The sequence below is a fragment of the Pleurodeles waltl genome, chromosome 11 (assembly GCF_031143425.1).
Source record: "Pleurodeles waltl isolate 20211129_DDA chromosome 11, aPleWal1.hap1.20221129, whole genome shotgun sequence".
Lineage (NCBI taxonomy): Eukaryota > Metazoa > Chordata > Amphibia > Caudata > Salamandridae > Pleurodeles > Pleurodeles waltl.
In genome coordinates this window covers 989396459-989415526 of record NC_090450.1, presented here as the reverse complement: position 1 = coordinate 989415526, position 19068 = coordinate 989396459, and the positions used below count along the sequence as shown (strand labels likewise).

Below are 19068 nucleotides of genomic sequence, written 5' to 3'. Positions count from 1 at the left end.
GGAGAACTGGATTTAGCACCGGATTCAGTCCCTGCCTGTCTAATGGGTAACCCGAAGCCAGACTCTAACATCAGTTGCTTAATCCAGATCAATGAACCGATCCCGCTATCCTCGGCTCTTGGGAACTGAGACAGCTGCCTAACTGGTAATTTCGACCCGAGAATTAGTGCAGTGTCAGCAACATCAATCAAAGCTCCTAACACTTCAGCAATTTTGGGCTGTTATGATAACCAGTTGTGGGATGACATTAGAACTCATTCCAGAGGACGCTACAAAATCGATGGTCAAGGAAGGAGCAGTAACCTGTATAGCAATCATTGATTCCTCAATGGACATTTCCAGTGCAGGCTTTCACCAGCTGGTAGGAGAAGCATTTAAAAGGCAGGATGTCTGAGGTCTACAGCTTTCTGTCCAGAGGTTTGATAAAAACCTCAATATGCCCTTTGGGGGTCTCACCCTGTTTGTAGGGCCTGATCAACATTTTTACTCAGATTATTTTAACTGATAAGGATACTGTGAAATCACTAGGAGTTCTACTGTATGGAGTCGGCTATGTTTCATGACTCGTGGGTCCCACACCCACAGGGTAGCCTTTAATCAGTGTGGGGCTGAAGGCAGGCCATATATCACTACCATGACCAACTGGACATAACCAGGGATGCACAACCAACCACATTGTAGAGCGAGGGTAAGGCAGATAGTCTGAATAGAAGAGGAGCACCTTTCAAAAGTACGCCAGGAACAACCAAAGTAGAGCATGACTTTCTGCAACTGCCCCGCCTACCATCCCAATCTCACCAAGTGGGAGGAGTGGGGATGAGAATTTCCATGTTTGCCCGCACTGGAGTCCATAACATTGGACCAAAGGATGCGGCTGGTTGTTCACTCAGGACTTGTGTTGGTTTGTACGTAACCCACCTTTCTTCCTGCTTAGGAAAGAACATCACCTTCATATGAGGGAGCGACATCAGGAAATTCTTTCTCCTTCTAAATAGAGTGTTAGAGGTGTCCCTGAGATCCCAGTGACACTAGGGATTTTACTCCAGATTAATTTTGATAAAGAAGAAAACTGGACAGTGGAGGGTGGTTATAGACAAATGACCACTAAACTGGGTTCAGGAAAAGTTAATTTTGCATGGTTATGCTCCAGGTAGTCCTGATGATCCTGGAAAAAAATTACCTGTCCACCTTTGAATCTTGAAGATGCGTATTTCTGTGTCCCTATACACCGGAAACACAGAAAATCCCCTGCTTTTTTGTAGCATGGTAGCACTGCCAGTGCAAAATGCTTCGATTTGGTAGTGAATCAGCACTTTGGCTATTTACCAAATGCTTAGCGCCAGTTGTTGCCTTCCTCAGATGACAGAGTCACAAAGTATACTGTTATTTGAATGGTTGGCACATCAAGGCTCCACCAATGGACGAGTCAAAAATTTCTACAACTGGTTAAGATTGACATATCCTTTAGGGAACCAAAATTAAAACCGCAATTCCTGAGAGTGATGCTAGACACCCAACTGGGAAAGGCTATTCCCTCACAGGACTGAGAGAAAGGTCCAAGTTATGACTAAGGTCTTCTTGGCCATACAATCTGTCACATTCGGGCAGTCAAAACCTCTTCATAGGCCTTATACCCTTTTTACATTGTCCAAATGAGACCTGTCTTGCAAGAGCAGTACAATCAATGGAAATGAGCAGACTGTTAATGGGACAACATGGTCAAGGTTACAAGACAGATGCATGTGCTGCTGTGGTGGACATTCTCTAAATCTCCATGCAACCCTCTTTCCACCCTCCTTTGGACAACGTGGTGTACACAGTTCATGTGTCTATGGGATGGCTGAAGATCTCATGGGCTAGAGCTGCCAGTTTCTAGATGGAGAAGATGCTCCATATCAATGTCTTGGAGGTTTGGGCCATACGACTCAGTGTACATGCTTTCCTTCCAAAACTGACAGGTCAAGTGGTCTTCAACAGGCCAGACTATGCTAAGTCAATATTTTACATGGCCAAGCAGAGGGGGAACCTTGTTTGGACAGAAGAGGTAAAACAGCTATGGGAAGAGGTGCTACAGCTATGTGACTGGACCATTTCGCACCATGTGGCCATCGCTGTGTAGCACATTCTTGGACATCAAAACAATCAGGCAGGGACACACAGTCAAACACTATCAGACTGTCATGGATGGGAAATCTAAGGTCCTGTGACTATCTCTTCCACAAATGAAGTCACCTCACACTGAACTTGCCACCCTGAGCATTAAGAAGTGCTATCAGCAGGTTTTCGTAACCAGGGTCCAGGGGGATCGTGTTTATGATCACAGGGTGAAATGTGTTGCCAAAAGCCTTTCCACTTTTATCCTTGATCTCCACGGTCCAAGGAAAGCTTGGGTTCACCTGTACTGGTTCACCCAGCTCCAGAATCTATATACCCATTAGTGCTATTGAAGATGCACTCCAGTTTCCTCTCCAGACACACAAACTTTTGCACCTCAACCACTGATCCTTGAGCCTGATGGCATGGTATTAGGTGACCTGGAGTTTGGTCATCTAGATCTCACACCAAGATGTTGAGGCATCCTGACACAATCCTGGGCGCCAGCGACTCCAAGAACTTATAATGGCAAATGGAAATGGCTTTGTGTCTGATGGAGAACAAAAAGATTGCACCCAGTGACAGTAACACCTATTATTATTTGTAGAGCGCAGATTAATAACCCGTGAGGGTATCAAGGTGCTGATAAATAAATACTTCCCTATTTGGTTAAATACTCAAATCTACAATGCCATCTGACAGCAATGTCATGATTTTGCAGAATGGCGGATAAGTTATTATTCCTTTCTCACAGAGTAATAAAACAATTTATTAAGTGACTTTTCAGAGCATTTCCTCCTTTCAACACCCCAAGCATCATAGTAGCTTAATATTGTCTTTAGCCAGGTTACGCTGCCCCCTTTTGAACCAATCCACAAAGCACATCTAAAGTTAAATTCATGGAAGGGCAGTGCTTCGCACTTACTGTACTCAAAATGCATGCTGTTAAAGCGAAAGAACATTCTCCTTTTTACAAAGGACAAATTTATCTTACTGACTAATCTGAAGTTTATACCCAAGATCCCCACTAATTTTCACCTGAATGAGCTTATCATTCTGATGTCTTGTTTTCCTAAATCCCTCATCAACAGAAAAGTAATTATTCCTGCTTGATTTGCACAGGTGCATCTAGTTTTACATGGACATGACAAAAGACGTTCTATATTCAGAGCAAATTAATCGTTCGTACTCCCAAGGATAGACCGACCACTGTAAAAACAGAGTATAGCACTTTGTCTATTGGCCTACATCACCTTTTGTCACAGGTAGTCAAAGCACCACTCCAGGGAAGAGAGTTCATTTTACTGAGGGCATAGCTACAACTGCAGCACTTTAAGCTGGTGGGCCTTTGCAAGACTTATGCAGTGCAGCTTCCTGGAGGAGCAGGTACACGCTCATGAAGCACTACTTCCTTTCTGTGAATGCAGAAGCCAACTCCTCAGTCGCATGCTGTCCTCTGTAACCCTTTTCTTTGAAGGTGAGCCTGCTTCTTATATTTGCTATGATTATGTACTGCTTAATATTCTGATTCAATCTTGTGAATACATGAAAAATCCAATGCTGGAGAAGAAATTATTTATCTGTAACAACCTTTGTATCTTTAATGTATTCATTTCCGACGTCACTCCTCTCTAGTCAGATGCATACTCTTCTCACACTTTGTGCTAAGAAATATGAGCTCTGGTGGCCTCTAAGAGGGGTAGGCGAGCCAAAACTCCCCCTTATTGGCTGAAGTTAGGGTTGCTCTAAATTAGGTGGGTGTGGTCAAATTGTTGTTTTGGCGTGTGGCCATTTAAACAGTTTGCTATTTAAGATTACTGGGGTTCGCACTTTGAAGTCCGGGAATGATTCAGCTATGTAAATGTATGAAAAATACCAACGTCAGACAATTGGGGTTACAGGTAAGTAACTAATATATTCCATGGCAATCTGCTATGTCACTTTGATGCAATGCATCACACTAATGTTCTGTTCGTCTGCAATATTGTATATGTTGTATAAAATGAAAATTGATGGTCAGGTGGCATGCTACAATGTTAAACTAGTTGTATACTGTTAGATCCTTTGAAATATTTTCAAATTTACTGTTTGAGAGGTGGTGATGAAGGGCACCCCTCTGAGGGCAATAGCTATCACCAATTTGATTTGTTTATTCTCCAGTATTAGGGTATCTTTCATAGATTCACATGCTTGAATCATTCCCAGTCATCGAAGTGGGAGTCCCACGGTACATAGAAAGCAATTAATAGAGAAAAACCTTTCTTCTTTTTTTTTTTTTTCATTGAAGTCAATAGGAAAAAACATATTCAATTGTAGAACTATCAGCCTCTTTAGAAAGAGCCCAAACTTCAGCCAATCAGGCGCGACCACCCTCTTAGAACCCTCAGCACAGAGGCTCAGTCTGTCAGATTTTCTACCGCACGTCGTGTGTAAGGGAGTCTCCCTGAGCTCTGCTCAGTTTTCCATCTCTTCGAAAGAAATCTTTAGAGAATTTCAATTCAGTTTTTCTTCAAGACTTTTTTCCATCATGTCTACAAGAAAGGGCCTTTTTAGACCTTGTGGGACCTGTGGCAAATTGAGACTTCACTGTGAGGACCCTCACAAGGAATGTATCTATTGCTTACATCCAGAGCATAAGGTCAAGGACTGTAAGATCTGCAGGACCTTTCCTAATAAGACTCTGAGGGACAGAGAAGCCAGGCTCCTACTTTGGCTCCAGAAAAAGAAGGCAAGAGAAGCTCTTTCTGAAGAAGACAGTGACACTGCAGTGACCTCAAAGAAAAGAAAGAGGTCTGTGGAGAGCCTATCCCCTGCAAGCACTAAGTCAGCCAAGAAGCTGCATGCTTTTAAGGACACCGGGGATCTACCTTCAACATCTAAGGTAGCAAGTGGCAGGGTTCACTCAGAACCATCAACACCTGCTTCTTCTTCAAAGAAGCTTAAAAAGCCTTCCAGTTCTCTGCCTCAGTCGACGTCCAAAAAATCGACACAGTCGACTAGCGCTCCGTCGACGACCGCTCTACCGGTGACGACTACGATGACTGCTACGTTTACAGCCCCTCCGTCTCCGATGATAGTGACTTCATCTCCGCTGTCGTCTACGACGATAACATCGGTGAGCCTTAAGTATGGTCCGTCGTCGTCGCACACCTTAAAGATCATTAAGAAGTCGTCGACGGGTAAGAAGTTAAAATCTTTACCATCGACACATTCATCGACGAAGAGGTTCAGGAGGTCGCCGACGCACCGGATCGTGAAAACTCCGTCGTTGTCAACCCCGTCGACGGGTGACGCAGTGACATTGGCTTCGTCGACGGCTACTTCGTCGACGATGATACCACCAACTACACCGACGGTCCCGTCGACGCCCGCTCCGTCGACGCCCGCTCCGTCGACGACAGCTCCGTCGACGGGTCATTTTCCTGGAACATCACCTTACCTTCCGCAAAGGATTTTGCCTGTACAAGTAAGGTCCTCTATATTACAACCATCGCATACATCGCCCAGCAAGGTTACACCCGTCCCTCCGCAGCATCTTTTTGCGGATGATCATGATGATGGCGATGGATACTCGGATGATGGATTTTTTCCGGTAGCGCGTAGTCCGTCCGAACTACGTATAAAATGCCAAGAAGAGGATGAAGAGGAGGATCTTCAGCAATTTTCCCACCAACAGGATCAGGGGCATTTCGAACAATCAGAAGAGACAGTACAAATGCCGGTATCATTAATTAACAACCTTCAGCAAATGATGCAGGACTATTATGCGAGGTTTCCACCGCCTGGTTCTTCCACACCGGTGCAACCTCAGCAGACACCAGTGTCCACTCCGGCTAGACCTTCCACATTTCCAGACCCTATCACAGTACCTCCTTCTGTTCAGAGCATTGGCTCACCGTCATCCGAAGAGGAACGGGAAGAAGGGGAGATACAAGATTCAGACTCCTTTAATACCGGAATGGGATGAGTACCAGATTCAGACTCCATCTCCATCTACACCACCGCCAGTAGACTCTCCTCCGCAGGACATTGGAGGTTTCCATTCTGTCATGGAGAGAGCTGCCAAGAGATTCCAGCTACCGATTACGTCTAAACAATCAGATTGTTTTCTTTATGACTTTAAAGAGGACACAAGAAAATCAGTGAGGGCCATTCCCATTGTCGACTTCATCTGGGAAGAAGGCTTAAAGGTCATGCAGACTCCGTCCTCCATTCCTGCAGTCTTGCCCAGGCTAGAAAAGAAATAGAAGGCACCTGACAACTCCCCAGCATGTCTAATCAGCCACCCTAAACCGGATTCGGTTATCTCCCAAGCAGCACAGAGAAGATCCAGGAATCCGTCCGCTTCTCTGACCGCACCTCCAGACAAGGAAGGACGGCGTCTGGACTCCATAGGTAAAAAAACTTCAACCATGGCTGCCACCACTGTTAGAGCCGCCAACTCTCTAGCAATACTGGGGAGATACGATCGTCAGATGTGGTCTGACATGTCACAATTCATTGACATGATACCTGAATCCAGTAGAGCAGAAGCACGCAGAATTCTTCAAGAAGGAGAAAAGATTTAGTCCGAAATCATACTCTCTGCCATTGATGTCTCTTCCACAGGTTTTCGACAATTGGCCGGTGCTGCGGTTCTCAGACGCCAAGGGTGGCTAAAGGCTACCTCTTTTAGGCCAGAAGTTCAGTTGAAAGTTCTAGACATGCCATATGATGGAGAACTTTTATTTGGAAAAGATGTCGACGATGCATTGCAGTCGATCAAGTCAGACACTGAAACAGCCAGGTCACTTGCGGCGCTTCAGTACAAGAGGCAACCCTTTCGAGGAGCGAGAGGGAGAGGTACTTTTTCTCACAGAGGAGGCTTTCAACAATATAGACCGTACTCCTCTTACCAAGGCCAATATCGCTCAACGTATGGCCAGCAACAACAGCATTCCTTTCGCCAGCAAACATCAGCTCGCTTCAGACAGCAAACAAGAGGAAAATCTGCTTTCAGACCCAAGGATACGACTAGAAAGCAGTGACCCTCATCAAATGCCTGCACCCAGCCCCTGCACCAACGCTCGTATAGGGGGCACAATTTCCGGGTTTCTGCATCAATGGTCCAGAATAACAACAGACAGATGGGTTTTGGATATTATCAAGCGGGGGCATACACTAGAATTCAACCAGTCTCCTCCTCAAGTACCACCAGGAGGCCCCCCGCCAGCCCACCTCAACGAGCTTATGGAACAGATTGCTATCTTAATGAGCAAGGGAGCAATAGAGATCGTACCAAGAAATCAGAGGGGAATAGGTTTTTACTCCCGTTTTTTCCTTATCCGGAAGAAGAACGGAGATTGGAGACCTATTCTCGATCTTCGATCACTCAACAAATACCTCAAGAAGCAATCTTTTCGCATGATCTCTCTTCAAGACGTTCTGAGCCTCCTCAATCGAGGGGATTTTATGACCTCGCTAGATCTTCAGGACGCATATTTTCACATTCCAATTCACCCCAATCATCGGAAATTCTTGCGGTTCAGGGTCGCAGGCATTCACTACCAGTTCAGAGTACTTCCGTTTGGCCTCAAGTCGGCTCCAAGAGTGTTCACCAAGGTTTTGGCGCCAGTGGCAGCCCACCTCAGACAATTAGGGGTACAGGTCTTCCCTTACCTGGACGACTGGCTAATAAAAGCACGTACAGCGTCGAAGGCTGCCAGAGATACGGAAACATGTCTCTCCCTTTTCGGAGCTTTGGGTTTGTCGGTCAACTACCCCAAGTCTCACACAGAGCCCACTCAGAACATCACGTTTCTAGGAGCCATCTTGGACACTTTACAAGCAAAAGCCTTTCCTTCACAGGACAGAAGACAGAGACTTCGAAACTTAGCAGCTCGGCTCAGCAAAAGAAGGTCCGTTTCAGTACGGACTTACAAGTCTTTTCTAGGGATACTATCGTCATGCATTCCATTGATAAGGAACTGTCGCCTCCACATGAGGACTCTTCAACAACAACTAGACAACCAGTGGAAACAGACAGAAGGCTCTTTCGACGAGCTAGTACAAATCACCCCTGCAGCGAAACAGACTTTCATGTGGTGGAAAGAAACTCCCCTAGTCTCAGACGGGCTGTCATTTCTGAAAGACAGGACCATGCACATAGTAACAACGGACGCATCCCTGGAGGGATGGGGTGCTCATTTACAGGATCTTTCCGTGAGGGGAAAATGGTCTATGCAAGAATCAACTCTCCACATAAAAGTATTAGAGCTCAGAGCGGTGTTTTTGGCACTCAAGTCCTTCCTCATGAACATCAAAGACTCTTCAGTGTTGATAAGGACAGACAACACCACGGTCATGCACTATATCAACAAACAAGGAGGCACAAGATCTCGAGCATTATCCCTGGAGGCACAGGAGCTGTGGCATTGGGTAACTCAGCATGGAATCACCATCCGAGCAGAACATCTCCCAGGGATCACCAACATCTGGGCAGATGCCTTGAGCAGGAATCGAACCAGCTGCCACGAGTGGGAAATCAATCAGTCGGTTCTCGACAATCTTTCACCTTTGGGGCAAGCCCACCATAGATCTATTCGCGACCAAGGACAACAAGAAATGCCGACACTTCGCAAGCTGGCATCCGCAGAGGGGTTCGAGAGGGAATGCGTTTTTGATCAGATGGTCAGGGATTTATGCATACGCTTTTCCCCCGCTTCCACTCATCCCAAGACTTCTGCTAAAGATGAATAGGGAACGATGCAGGATTCTTCTAATCGCTCCGAGATGGCCACGCCAGTTCTGGTTCACAGAACTTCTATTGCTATCGGAACAACCTCACATTCGGCTGAAAGCAATTCCGGATCTGCTAACAATGAGCCAGAGTCAGGTTCGTCATCCCAACCCGACATCTCTTCGTTTATCAGCCTGGCTCCTGAATTCTATGAATTTGATGGTTTGAATATTCCTCCGGAGTGCAGAGAGATACTTGCCTGTGCCAGAGCCCAGTCTACAAATCGCACATACAAATTCAAGTGGAAGAGGTTCTGTTTGTGGTGCGCTGCTTCCAGCATCCATCCTCTGTCATCATCCCCTGAACAGATTATGCCATATTTACTACATTTGGCCAATTTGGCCAAATCCGGTCTTTCGCATTCATCGATTAAAGTGCATTTGGCTGCCATATCTCGTTACAGACTGACCCCTCAGTCACCTTCACTATGGTCTGCCAGAATAATCAAACAATTTCTTAAAGGTTTGTTCAGAAAATATCCACCAATTCACCGTCCTGCACCACAATGGCATCTGAACATTGTGCTCTCCCAATTAATGAAACATCCGTTCGAGCCTATTCACAGAGTGGATTTGAAGTTCGTTTCTTTTAAAACGGCCCTTCTTTTAGCCTTGACATCGGCAAGAAGAGTCAGTGATATCCAGGCATTTACAATTTCTCCGCCTTTCCTTCAATTCAAGCCGGAGGTGGTCATTTTAAGAACAAATCCAAGGTTTATACCTAAAGTTCCATCATCTTTTCACTTAAACGAACCAGTAGTTCTGCGAACATTTTTTCCAAATCCTCAAACAGCAGCTGAACGAGCTCTGCATTCGTTAGACATTAAGCGCTGTTTAAAGTTCTATATAGATAGAACAACTGCTTTCCGTAAATCTGAACAGTTGTTTATCAGCTTTGGAAAGGTCAATCGTGGTAGCGCAGTTACTAAACAAACTATAGCGCGTTGGATTTCTGCTGCCATTCAGTTGACCCACCAGTTGGCGGGAAAGCCATTATCATCTAAGGTCCGGGCGCACTCCACTAGAGCAGTTTCCACTTCCACGGCTCTGTTCGCTGGAATTCCTTTGGACCAAATCTGCAAGGCAGCGACATGGACACGTCCTCATACTTTCACCCAGCATTACTGCCTGGAAGCTACGGACAAGGTGGATGCTGCGGTAGGACAAGCGGTTTTGCGCAATTTGTTCACATAAGGTGAGCCTATAAGCCTTACCCTCCGTCCTCTGTGTCTCATTTCATATGTAATTTAGAGTATATCCTTCTTATATGCAGTTAGAGGTACTCATATTTTTCTTTGCTACATGGAATATATATATGTATATGTATAAATGTTTATATATAGATTTGTATATAATGGATGAATACTACATGTACTTAGGAATGGTTAGCTCTTTCTCTTCCAGGGGATCCTCATCAATAGTCATAAACATTGAATATTCCCGCCCTTGTGCGGGGACCCCGGAGCATATATATATAAAATACATACATATTATCATGTGTAAAACAGCAATGCAGGCTATAATCATAAATAGGCTAAAATGCTTTATTTCTATGCAAGTTTTTTTTTTTTTTTTTTTTTTTTATATTATAAAATCACAATAGATCATAAATATCTACCTAAGCCCCAAAAACTGGACTTAGGGAAGTAAACAGCAGTAAATAGCAGAGAAAAATAGAAAAAACCACATTGAAAAACAATGAAGCATTCTTAGCCAATAGGCTGCATGCAGGTTAACACAGGAGAACCATAAAAACTTTGGCACCGTGCCTTTAAGACCCTGAGCACCTCCAGTATCCCACCATGCCTCAGGGGTGAAGGGAAGGTGACAGTTGGTTCACAGTTAGGTCAGTTCTTTTTTCCGGCTTCTTCTGAGAGGATCCTTCGAGCATTGAGCTCTCAGTTTTTCTGAGTTTTTTCTTCAGAAAAATCCCTGAAAATAGTGTTTTTCCTGTTTACTCGACAGATAACATCTTTTGTCTTAGTTTGGCAGTCTTTTCTGACAGAAAATGCCATCTCTTTTTGTAAAATGTCCTTCTTGTGGGAAGAAGAAAGCCCAGTCAGACCCACACTCTGTGTATTGTCTGCCTGCCACAGAGTCACTGTCCTGACACCTGCAAGTATTGTAAGAAGATGTCAAGGAGGACTCTCAAAGACAGAGAGAAAATCAGGCTACATGGGCTTCAGGAGAGGAAAAAGTCAACATCCTCTTCACTTCCCAGGCCTACAACAGAAGGAATGGCCAGATCGACGTCGACAGGTAGGATTGTGCCTGTTTGTTCTCCATCGACGTCATCGGCGCCACCGTCTCACCGGCATAGATCGCCGTCGACGGTGACCAGACCGACGTCGAGGGACAAAGCGTCGAAGCATGGACAGCACAGGGGTACATCTCCGTCGACGGCAGACCGCCGTTCGGCGTCGAGCCATCTCCGGCGCTCCCGTTCGCCGTCGAGAACATCTCGCCCCTTGGCGTCGAAGGACACGACGCCAAAAACACCACGACGGCATGAACATCCGCCGTCGACCACTCGCCACTCAACGTCGAGACACACGACGGCGAGTAGGTCCAGGTCCCGTGATCGGCGTCAAGACATTCAACGTCGAGGCCTTCGACGTCAAGACCTTCGACGTCGAGAACAGACCAGCCATCGCAACTTTTGACGTCGAGGATGCAATCGACGTCGACACAACCTTCAGCTGTGTCCCAGGCAGTAGAGCCAGCGGATAAAGCTCCCTCACCGGTGGTTTCTATACGGAGTGCATCATCCCATTCCAGAGCGGGCTCATCGGGGCATGTTTCTCCCATCACTCTATCACCTAGATGGTTAGAGAGCCTGAATAGACCGGCAGCATCCCCGGATTCCCAATACTCTAGGATGTATTCTCCTACTACCTCATTACCTAGAACGCCATCGCCTACAGCTAGAGCAGGACGGGCTCGTTCTGCTTCTCGTCAGCCGACCACAAGACCTGCACACTCTGCTACAGCTTCTCGTAGCAGGTCTCGTTCCCGAAGGAGAACCAGGTCGCGAACACCACACAAGATCACCTTCTTGGTCTTCTTCAGGATCGTCTGTTGGGCGCTACTCCCCCACACTGACAGATTCTCCACCTGCTAGGATCTCACCGGTGGATGATATCACCACTTTTAATGAGGTTCTTTTAAGGGGAGCGCAGAAACTAAATATTGAGGTACCGGAGCCGGCCACCTCATCCTCAGTTATCTTTGAGACCCTACAACACAGATCAGTCTCGAGAAAACTGCTGCCACTAGTACCGGGTTTGCTGCAACCTACTATGGACACCTTTCTGACTCCAGCCACTCAAGTCTGCCCCGGCTAGGATTCAAAAGAAGTACAAAGCTCCGGAGCAAGATCCTTTATTCCTGCGGAAGGATCCGCCACCGGACTCTGTTATCTTAGCCGCAGCCAGAAAAACACACTCTGTGGCATCATCTTCCACAGTCCCCCCAGATAAGGAGAGCAGACACCTAGACTCCCTGGGGAGAAAGATGTGCGGTACGGCGGCATCTGCTATGAAGGTCTCCAGCGCCTCAGCACTTCTGGGCAGATATGACCGCTCTCTGTGGGATTCACTCCACAGATTTACAGAAAAGTTGCCCAGGGAAGATAGACAGGACTTCCAGGAAATCTTGCAGGAAGGGGGCCTAGTATCTAACCAGGTCATCAGCGCGGCGGCGGACGGGGCGGATTTGGCTGCGCATGGGTATGCGCACGGAATCTGCGCTAGGAGGTCTTCCTGGCTACGGCTCACGGGTCTGAAACAGGAAGCACAGCAACGCATTTTAAACCTCCCATTCAGCGGGAATTCGTTGTTCGGTACCCACGCGGATGAAGAGATGGCCCGAATGAAAACGGAGGTGGACACTATGAGGGCAGTGGGCCTGGAACGTAAGAGACTTCAGGCGGCGGTACAGGCCGTACGACAGACGACCATTCCAGCAGAGGGTTCAAACCCCTCACTGGTCTCAGAGGCCACAACAACGACAGGGACGTCCCCTGTTTCAGGCACGTAGACCCACAAGAGACCGAGGGGCAAGTAGACCTCAACAGTCTACAGCAAAGACACCAACAAAGCAATGAAGCATTGCTTCCCTCAGCACTGTGCACCACTCCGGTGGGGGGAAGTATTACGCATCATCTTCACGAGTGGCACTCCATCACAAGAGACAAATGGGTGCTCAATATTGTCGAACATGGCTATTCTCTCCTTTTCAAAAAACCTCCGCCACACTTGCCGCCAGCAAGATGTTTTCCTTCTCATCTCAGCCTGCTACGCAAGGAAGTTCTTGCACTCCTACAAAAGAAAGCTGTAGAAAAGGTTCCTCCGGCACAAAAAGGAAAAGGGGTGTACTCCCGTTACTTTCTGGTGGCCAAAAAAGGTCAACAGGGCATCTTCAGGCCAATTCTGGACTTACGGCTCCTGAACAAGTACATAAGAAAACAGAAGTTCAGGATGCTAGCCCTTCACCAGATTGTTCCGCAACTGCATCAGGGAGACTGGATGTGCTCCATCGACCTACAGGATGCATATTTTCACATCCCAATAGCATCCAAACATCGGAAATTCTTACGTTTCCAGATAGCGTCACAGCACTACCAATTCAGAGTCCTACCATTCGGCCTGAAGTCTGCACCCCGAGTCTTTTCAAAATGTGTAGCAGTGGTAGCGGCACATCTTCGAAGGCAAAAAATATTCGTCTACCCCTACCTGGACGACTGGCTATTGAAGGCTTCCTCTCCGGATCAGGCGAGAAAACATCGAGACATTATACTAAGAACTTTCGAGTCTCTAGGTCTTCAAATCAACCACAACAAGTCAACCTTGATTCCAACACAAAACCTCCACTACCTGGGAGCTATACTAAACACAGAGCTCCAAAGAGTGTATCCTTCGGAGGAACGACTTTTATCAATCCACAGGAAGTGTCAACAACTATTAACAGCCGAGGCACCTACTGCTCGTCAGGTGACATCGCTTCTGGGCTCCATGGCTTCATGCATCTTCATTGTCCCGAATGCCAGGCTACACATGAGGCCCCTTCAGGAGGCATTCGAGAACAACTGGAGCCAAAAGACTGGTCACTGGGAGGACAGAGTACGACTACCAGCAGCGGCTTTTCAATCACTACAATGGTGGATGCACAGACCTCACCTGTCGATAGGTTCTCCGTTTCACCAGACAATTCCAGCCGACACTCTGGTAACGGATGCGTCTCTTCAGGGTTGGGGTGCTCATCTGGGTTCCTTCCAAGCTCAGGGTCTGTGGTCCGACAAGGAAAAGAACTATCACATAAATCTACTGGAACTCAGAGCAGTCCATCTGGCTCTCAAATCTTTCTCTCCATTGGTTCAGGGGAAATCTCTCCTAATTCAGACAGACAATACAACCACAATGTATTACCTGAACAAACAGGGGGGAACAAGATCACTACCTCTGTCTCGAGAGTCCCAAACGATATGGCATTGGCTCCTGGCCAGGGGAATGTCTTTCACAGCGATACACCTGCCAGGTCAGCAAAACGTAGAGGCAGATTTCCTGAGCAGACATCTAGAAGACGCGCACGACTGGGTCCTACACGACGAAGTCGTCGAGGACATCTTCGGTCAATGGGGTCGACCCCAGTTGGATCTCTTTGCAGACGAAGCAAACAAGAAATGCCCAGACTTCGCATCCAGGTTCTGCCGTCCGGGATCTCAAGGGAATGCCCTGTTGATCAACTGGTCAGGGATATTTCTCTACGCCTTTCCACCGATTCCCCTCATACCGGCAGTAATCAACAAACTTTACAACTCCAGAACCAGAATGATTCTGATAGCGCCACAATGGCCCCGCCAATTCTGGTACACGGATCTACTCAACTTATCGGAAAAACCTCACAGGAGGTTGCCGTGCAGACCGGATCTCCTGAGCAGAATGGAAGGCAGAATCCTACATCCCAACCTTCCCTCTCTGAGCTTGACAGCATGGCTCCTGAATTCCTACAGTATGGGCACCTAGGGCTCTCAAAGGAGTGCGTGAACATCTTGAAAGAGTCAAAACGACCTTCCACGCGGCGTTCTTACGCTTTTAAGTGGAAGAGATTTTACATCTGGTGCTCTCAACAAGGTATAAATCCCATACGAGCTCAGGAGGATGTCATACTGTCCTATTTGCTTCATCTGGCGAAGTCTGGTCTGCAGGTATCTTCTATTAAGGTTCATTTGTCTGCAATTACAGCGTATCGTAAGTCGCCTTCTCAGGAATCCTTCTTTACGATACCTGTAGTCAAGGATTTCTTAGAAGGCTTGAAAAAGGTTTTTCCTCCCATTCGGAGACCTTCTCCTCCATGGGAACTGAATGTAGTCCTGTCAAAACTTATGGGCCCTCCCTTTGAACCTATCCACAAGGCCTCTTTACAGCACCTTACGTGGAAGACGGCTTTTTTGGTGGCCATTACTTCAGCGAGGAGGGTCAGCGAAATTCAGGCTCTGTCTTGCAGAGAACCGTACACGGTTTTTCACGATAATAGAGTGGTTCTGCGAACTCACCCATCTTTTCTTCCGAAGGTGGTGTCAGAATTCCATATCAATCAGACTATATCTTTACCGACTTTCTTTCCCAATCCGGAGACTCCGGCTGAGAAAGCATTGCATTCTTTAGACTTGAAAAGAGTGCTGAAATTCTATTTGGACAAAACAAAACCGATTAGACATTCTAACCATTTGTTTCTGAATTATGGTCATTTAAGAACAGGAGAGGCAGCGTCTAAACGAACGATATCAAGATGGATTGTGTCTTGTATTGTTAACTCTTACCAACTGGCTAATAAGCAATTACTGGCTAGGCCAAAAGCGCATTCCACAAGGGGAAAAGCTGCTACTGCTGCCCTCCTTAACAATGTACCAATTTCCGAGATTTGTAAGGCTGCTACATGGAAGTCTGTGCATACCTTTACTAAGCATTACTGTTTAGACTCGGATGCAAGAGCGGATGCCCAGGTGGGGCAGGCCTCTCTTAGAAATCTATTTGCATGAATATGTATTCTTTCCTGCACTTCTTTCAGACAGTCCGCAGAGTTTAGGGATGGGCTTGCTAATCTATTCAATGTTTATGACTATTGATGAGGATCCCCTGGAAGAGAAGGATAAGTTACTTACCTGTAAATCCTAGTTCTCTTCCAGGGGTATCCTCATCAAAGTCATAAACAACCCACCCTCCTCCCCGGACTCAAGTCTCCTAGAAGTGCAGGACAGATTATCTTTCTGATCAGTTACACAGATTGTCACCGTAAAAAAGTACTGACCTAACTGTGAACCAACTGTCACCTTCCCTTCACCCCTGAGGCATGGTGGGATACTGGAGGTGCTCAGGGTCTTAAAGGCACGGTGCCAAAGTTTTTATGGTTCTCCTGTGTTAACCTGCATGCAGCCTATTGGCTAAGAATGCTTCATTGTTTTTCAATGTGGTTTTTTCTATTTTTCTCTGCTATTTACTGCTGTTTACTTCCCTAAGTCCAGTTTTTGGGGCTTAGGTAGATATTTATGATCTTTTGTGATTTTATAATATAAAAAAAAAAAAAAACTTGCATAGAAATAAAGCATTTTAGCATATTTATGATTATAGCCTGCATTGCTGTTTTACACATGATAATATGTATGTATTTTATATATATATGCTTGTGGTCCCCGCACAAGGGTGGGAATATTCAATGTTTATGACTTTGATGAGGATACCCCTGGAAGAGAACTAGGATTTACAGGTAAGTAACTTATCCTAATTTGCAGATTTAATCGCTTATATACATTCAGTCAACATGCAATATATTTATGCATTCTGTTGGTACTACAAGAAAATAATAATTTATCCATTTACTGCTGACTATTCTGATTCAAGCATATGAATCTATGAAAGATACCCTAATACTGGAGAAGAAAATAAGTTACTTACCTGTAACTGTAGTTCTCCAGTATTGGTATCTTTCATAGATTCACATGCGACCCACCCTCCTCCCCAGAGAGGCTCACCTTCTGGAATTTTTTCCTGTGTACACTAGTGCGGAGAAATCTGACAGACTGAGCCTCTGTGCTGAGGGTTCTAAGAGGGTGGTCGCGCCTGATTGGCTGAAGTTTGGGCTCTTTCTAAAGAGGCTGATAGTTCTACAATTGAATGTTTTTTCCTATTGACTTCAATGAAAAAAAAAAAAAAAAAAAGAAAAGAGGTTTTTCTCTATTTATTGCTTTCTATGTACCGTGGGACTCCCACTTCGACGACGGGGAATGATTCAAGCATGTGAATCTATGAAAGATACCAATACTGGAGAACTACAGTTACAGGTAAGTAACTTATTTTCTTATCTAAGATGCAATTAGCTTTATTCAATGACTGGTTATGGGAAGGCATGTACACTATTTGTGTAGCACAAAATTTACGAAAAGTTAGCAGAGCACTGTACAAAGGGAAAGTTGAGCATACGGCCAACAAGCAATGGGAAATAAAACTGGTTTCTGGAAGCAAAAGTACATTGTGATGTAGTGTTCTTTAAAGAGGTTGGTCTTAAGATTCTCCCTATATTGGTGTGGCATTGGGGTAGACCTGTTGGATATATGGGGTGTTGGAAATATTTTTATTTTGAATTGTACCAGAAATGAATTAAAGAAAGATGTCTCTTGTTTGTAGAATGAAGTATGTTACGGATGTGGGTATCCTGCAGCGACATGTATCTCGACATAACCACCGCAACGAGGACGAGGAAAATTCCCTTTCTATTGACTGCATGAGGATTTCTTTTGAATATGAGTATCCTTCATTTAATTTCACAGACAAGAGTCTTACAGATGAGAAAGTCCAAGGTTGACTACCGCTTATCTGTGCCAAGAGGTAGTTTGCACCATCGTATACAATGTGTTCCACATACCTCCTCAGCAAGCCAGCTAATTGGGAAAGCCAGTGGTGGCTAAGGATAGGCTTGAATCTGATATCTAGGTCGGCTGTTGCTCAGCCATTTGTGTGTGAGAAAGTGACAGCATTTCTGTGGCGCATCCCACTCCCATGGTCTCTTGAGCCTGATCTAAGCAGTGTAATTAAATTTCAGTGTGAAATAAAAAAAAGAAATGGCCTTTCTAAATACAACATAGGTTCTCCATCACAGTCTCTTTACTGATATTTTTGAACATCGAATAAAGCTGTATAACTTTAATGTTAATCAGACATTTGTAGCCTTTCCTCCGTTGTAGTAATCTATAGACTTACAGGAAACCCAAATGGGACATAAGGTCTGAGCCATTTAGTAAAGGTGGTAACAGCTTAATTAAACAGTCAGGGATGCCGAATGAGTGTTGCAAATGTTTGTTTTCTTTATTCCCACGTTTCTTTGCTTTTCCAGTTTATTTAGGTATGTTTTGGTGGTACAAATCATAATTTTCCTTTAGCGGATCTCCATTGATAATATTTTTGTGAATGAGTGAAAGGATACCAGTGCAGAGCGTTTCATCTATCTTTGTTCCTTTCACTGGTAGGAGGGAAGGTTGCTTATGATTTCAGTGAAAATTCTCCTGAAGAACAATTAGGATAATAGGTAAGAAACTTACCTTATCTTTCAAGGGATCTCGATTGATAATCATAAGCACTTACTAGAATGGCAAACCCCTCCATAACATGTGGTGAAAGGGAGAAAAGATAAATCAATGAAAAATTGAGCAAATGTTTCTCAAGGACCCCTGCCCTACTTGGACATCTGTGCTCAAATCTGACTCAAGACATTAGTGGCACGTAAATGTGTTAACATACCTCCAGGTGAATCCTTTGCAGATTTAAGCAATGGATTTTTTTCAGTAATGCAGCACTAGCAGTTTTACCTGCAGTATAGTAGACTGCCATCAATTAGTGATTTATTTGCTTTCTGATAGCATAACTTAATGCTAGAAACTGTCCATCTGGATAGAGATTGTTTGGACTTGGCAAACCATTCATTATGTAAAGGGCCATCATTTACAGACAGTTCTCTGGATTTAGGATTCTGATGGATACTTCTACAGCTCACCACACTGAACGCCAGCGCCATGATGAACTCTGTCCACTCTGGACCATCCACTGACCCCTGCCTACACTTCATCTTCAACCTAGGAAGCAACAAGATCAGCCACATTTCCCGCCGCATGGAGACATGCAGATGTCAGAGCTCTCTGAAGAAGCC

General features: G+C 45.4%; 1 protein-coding gene across 1 annotated transcript in view; it reads left to right on the top strand.

Annotated features, from left to right (window-relative positions):
• Positions 1–19068, top strand: part of CDC45 (cell division cycle 45) — a 548847-nt gene that overhangs the window by 287403 nt on the left and 242376 nt on the right. Inside the window, exon 10 of the mRNA XM_069215317.1 lies at positions 17553–17672. Coding sequence (XP_069071418.1) covers positions 17553–17672 — 120 coding nt within the window. The remainder of the gene's footprint in view (positions 1–17552; positions 17673–19068) is intronic.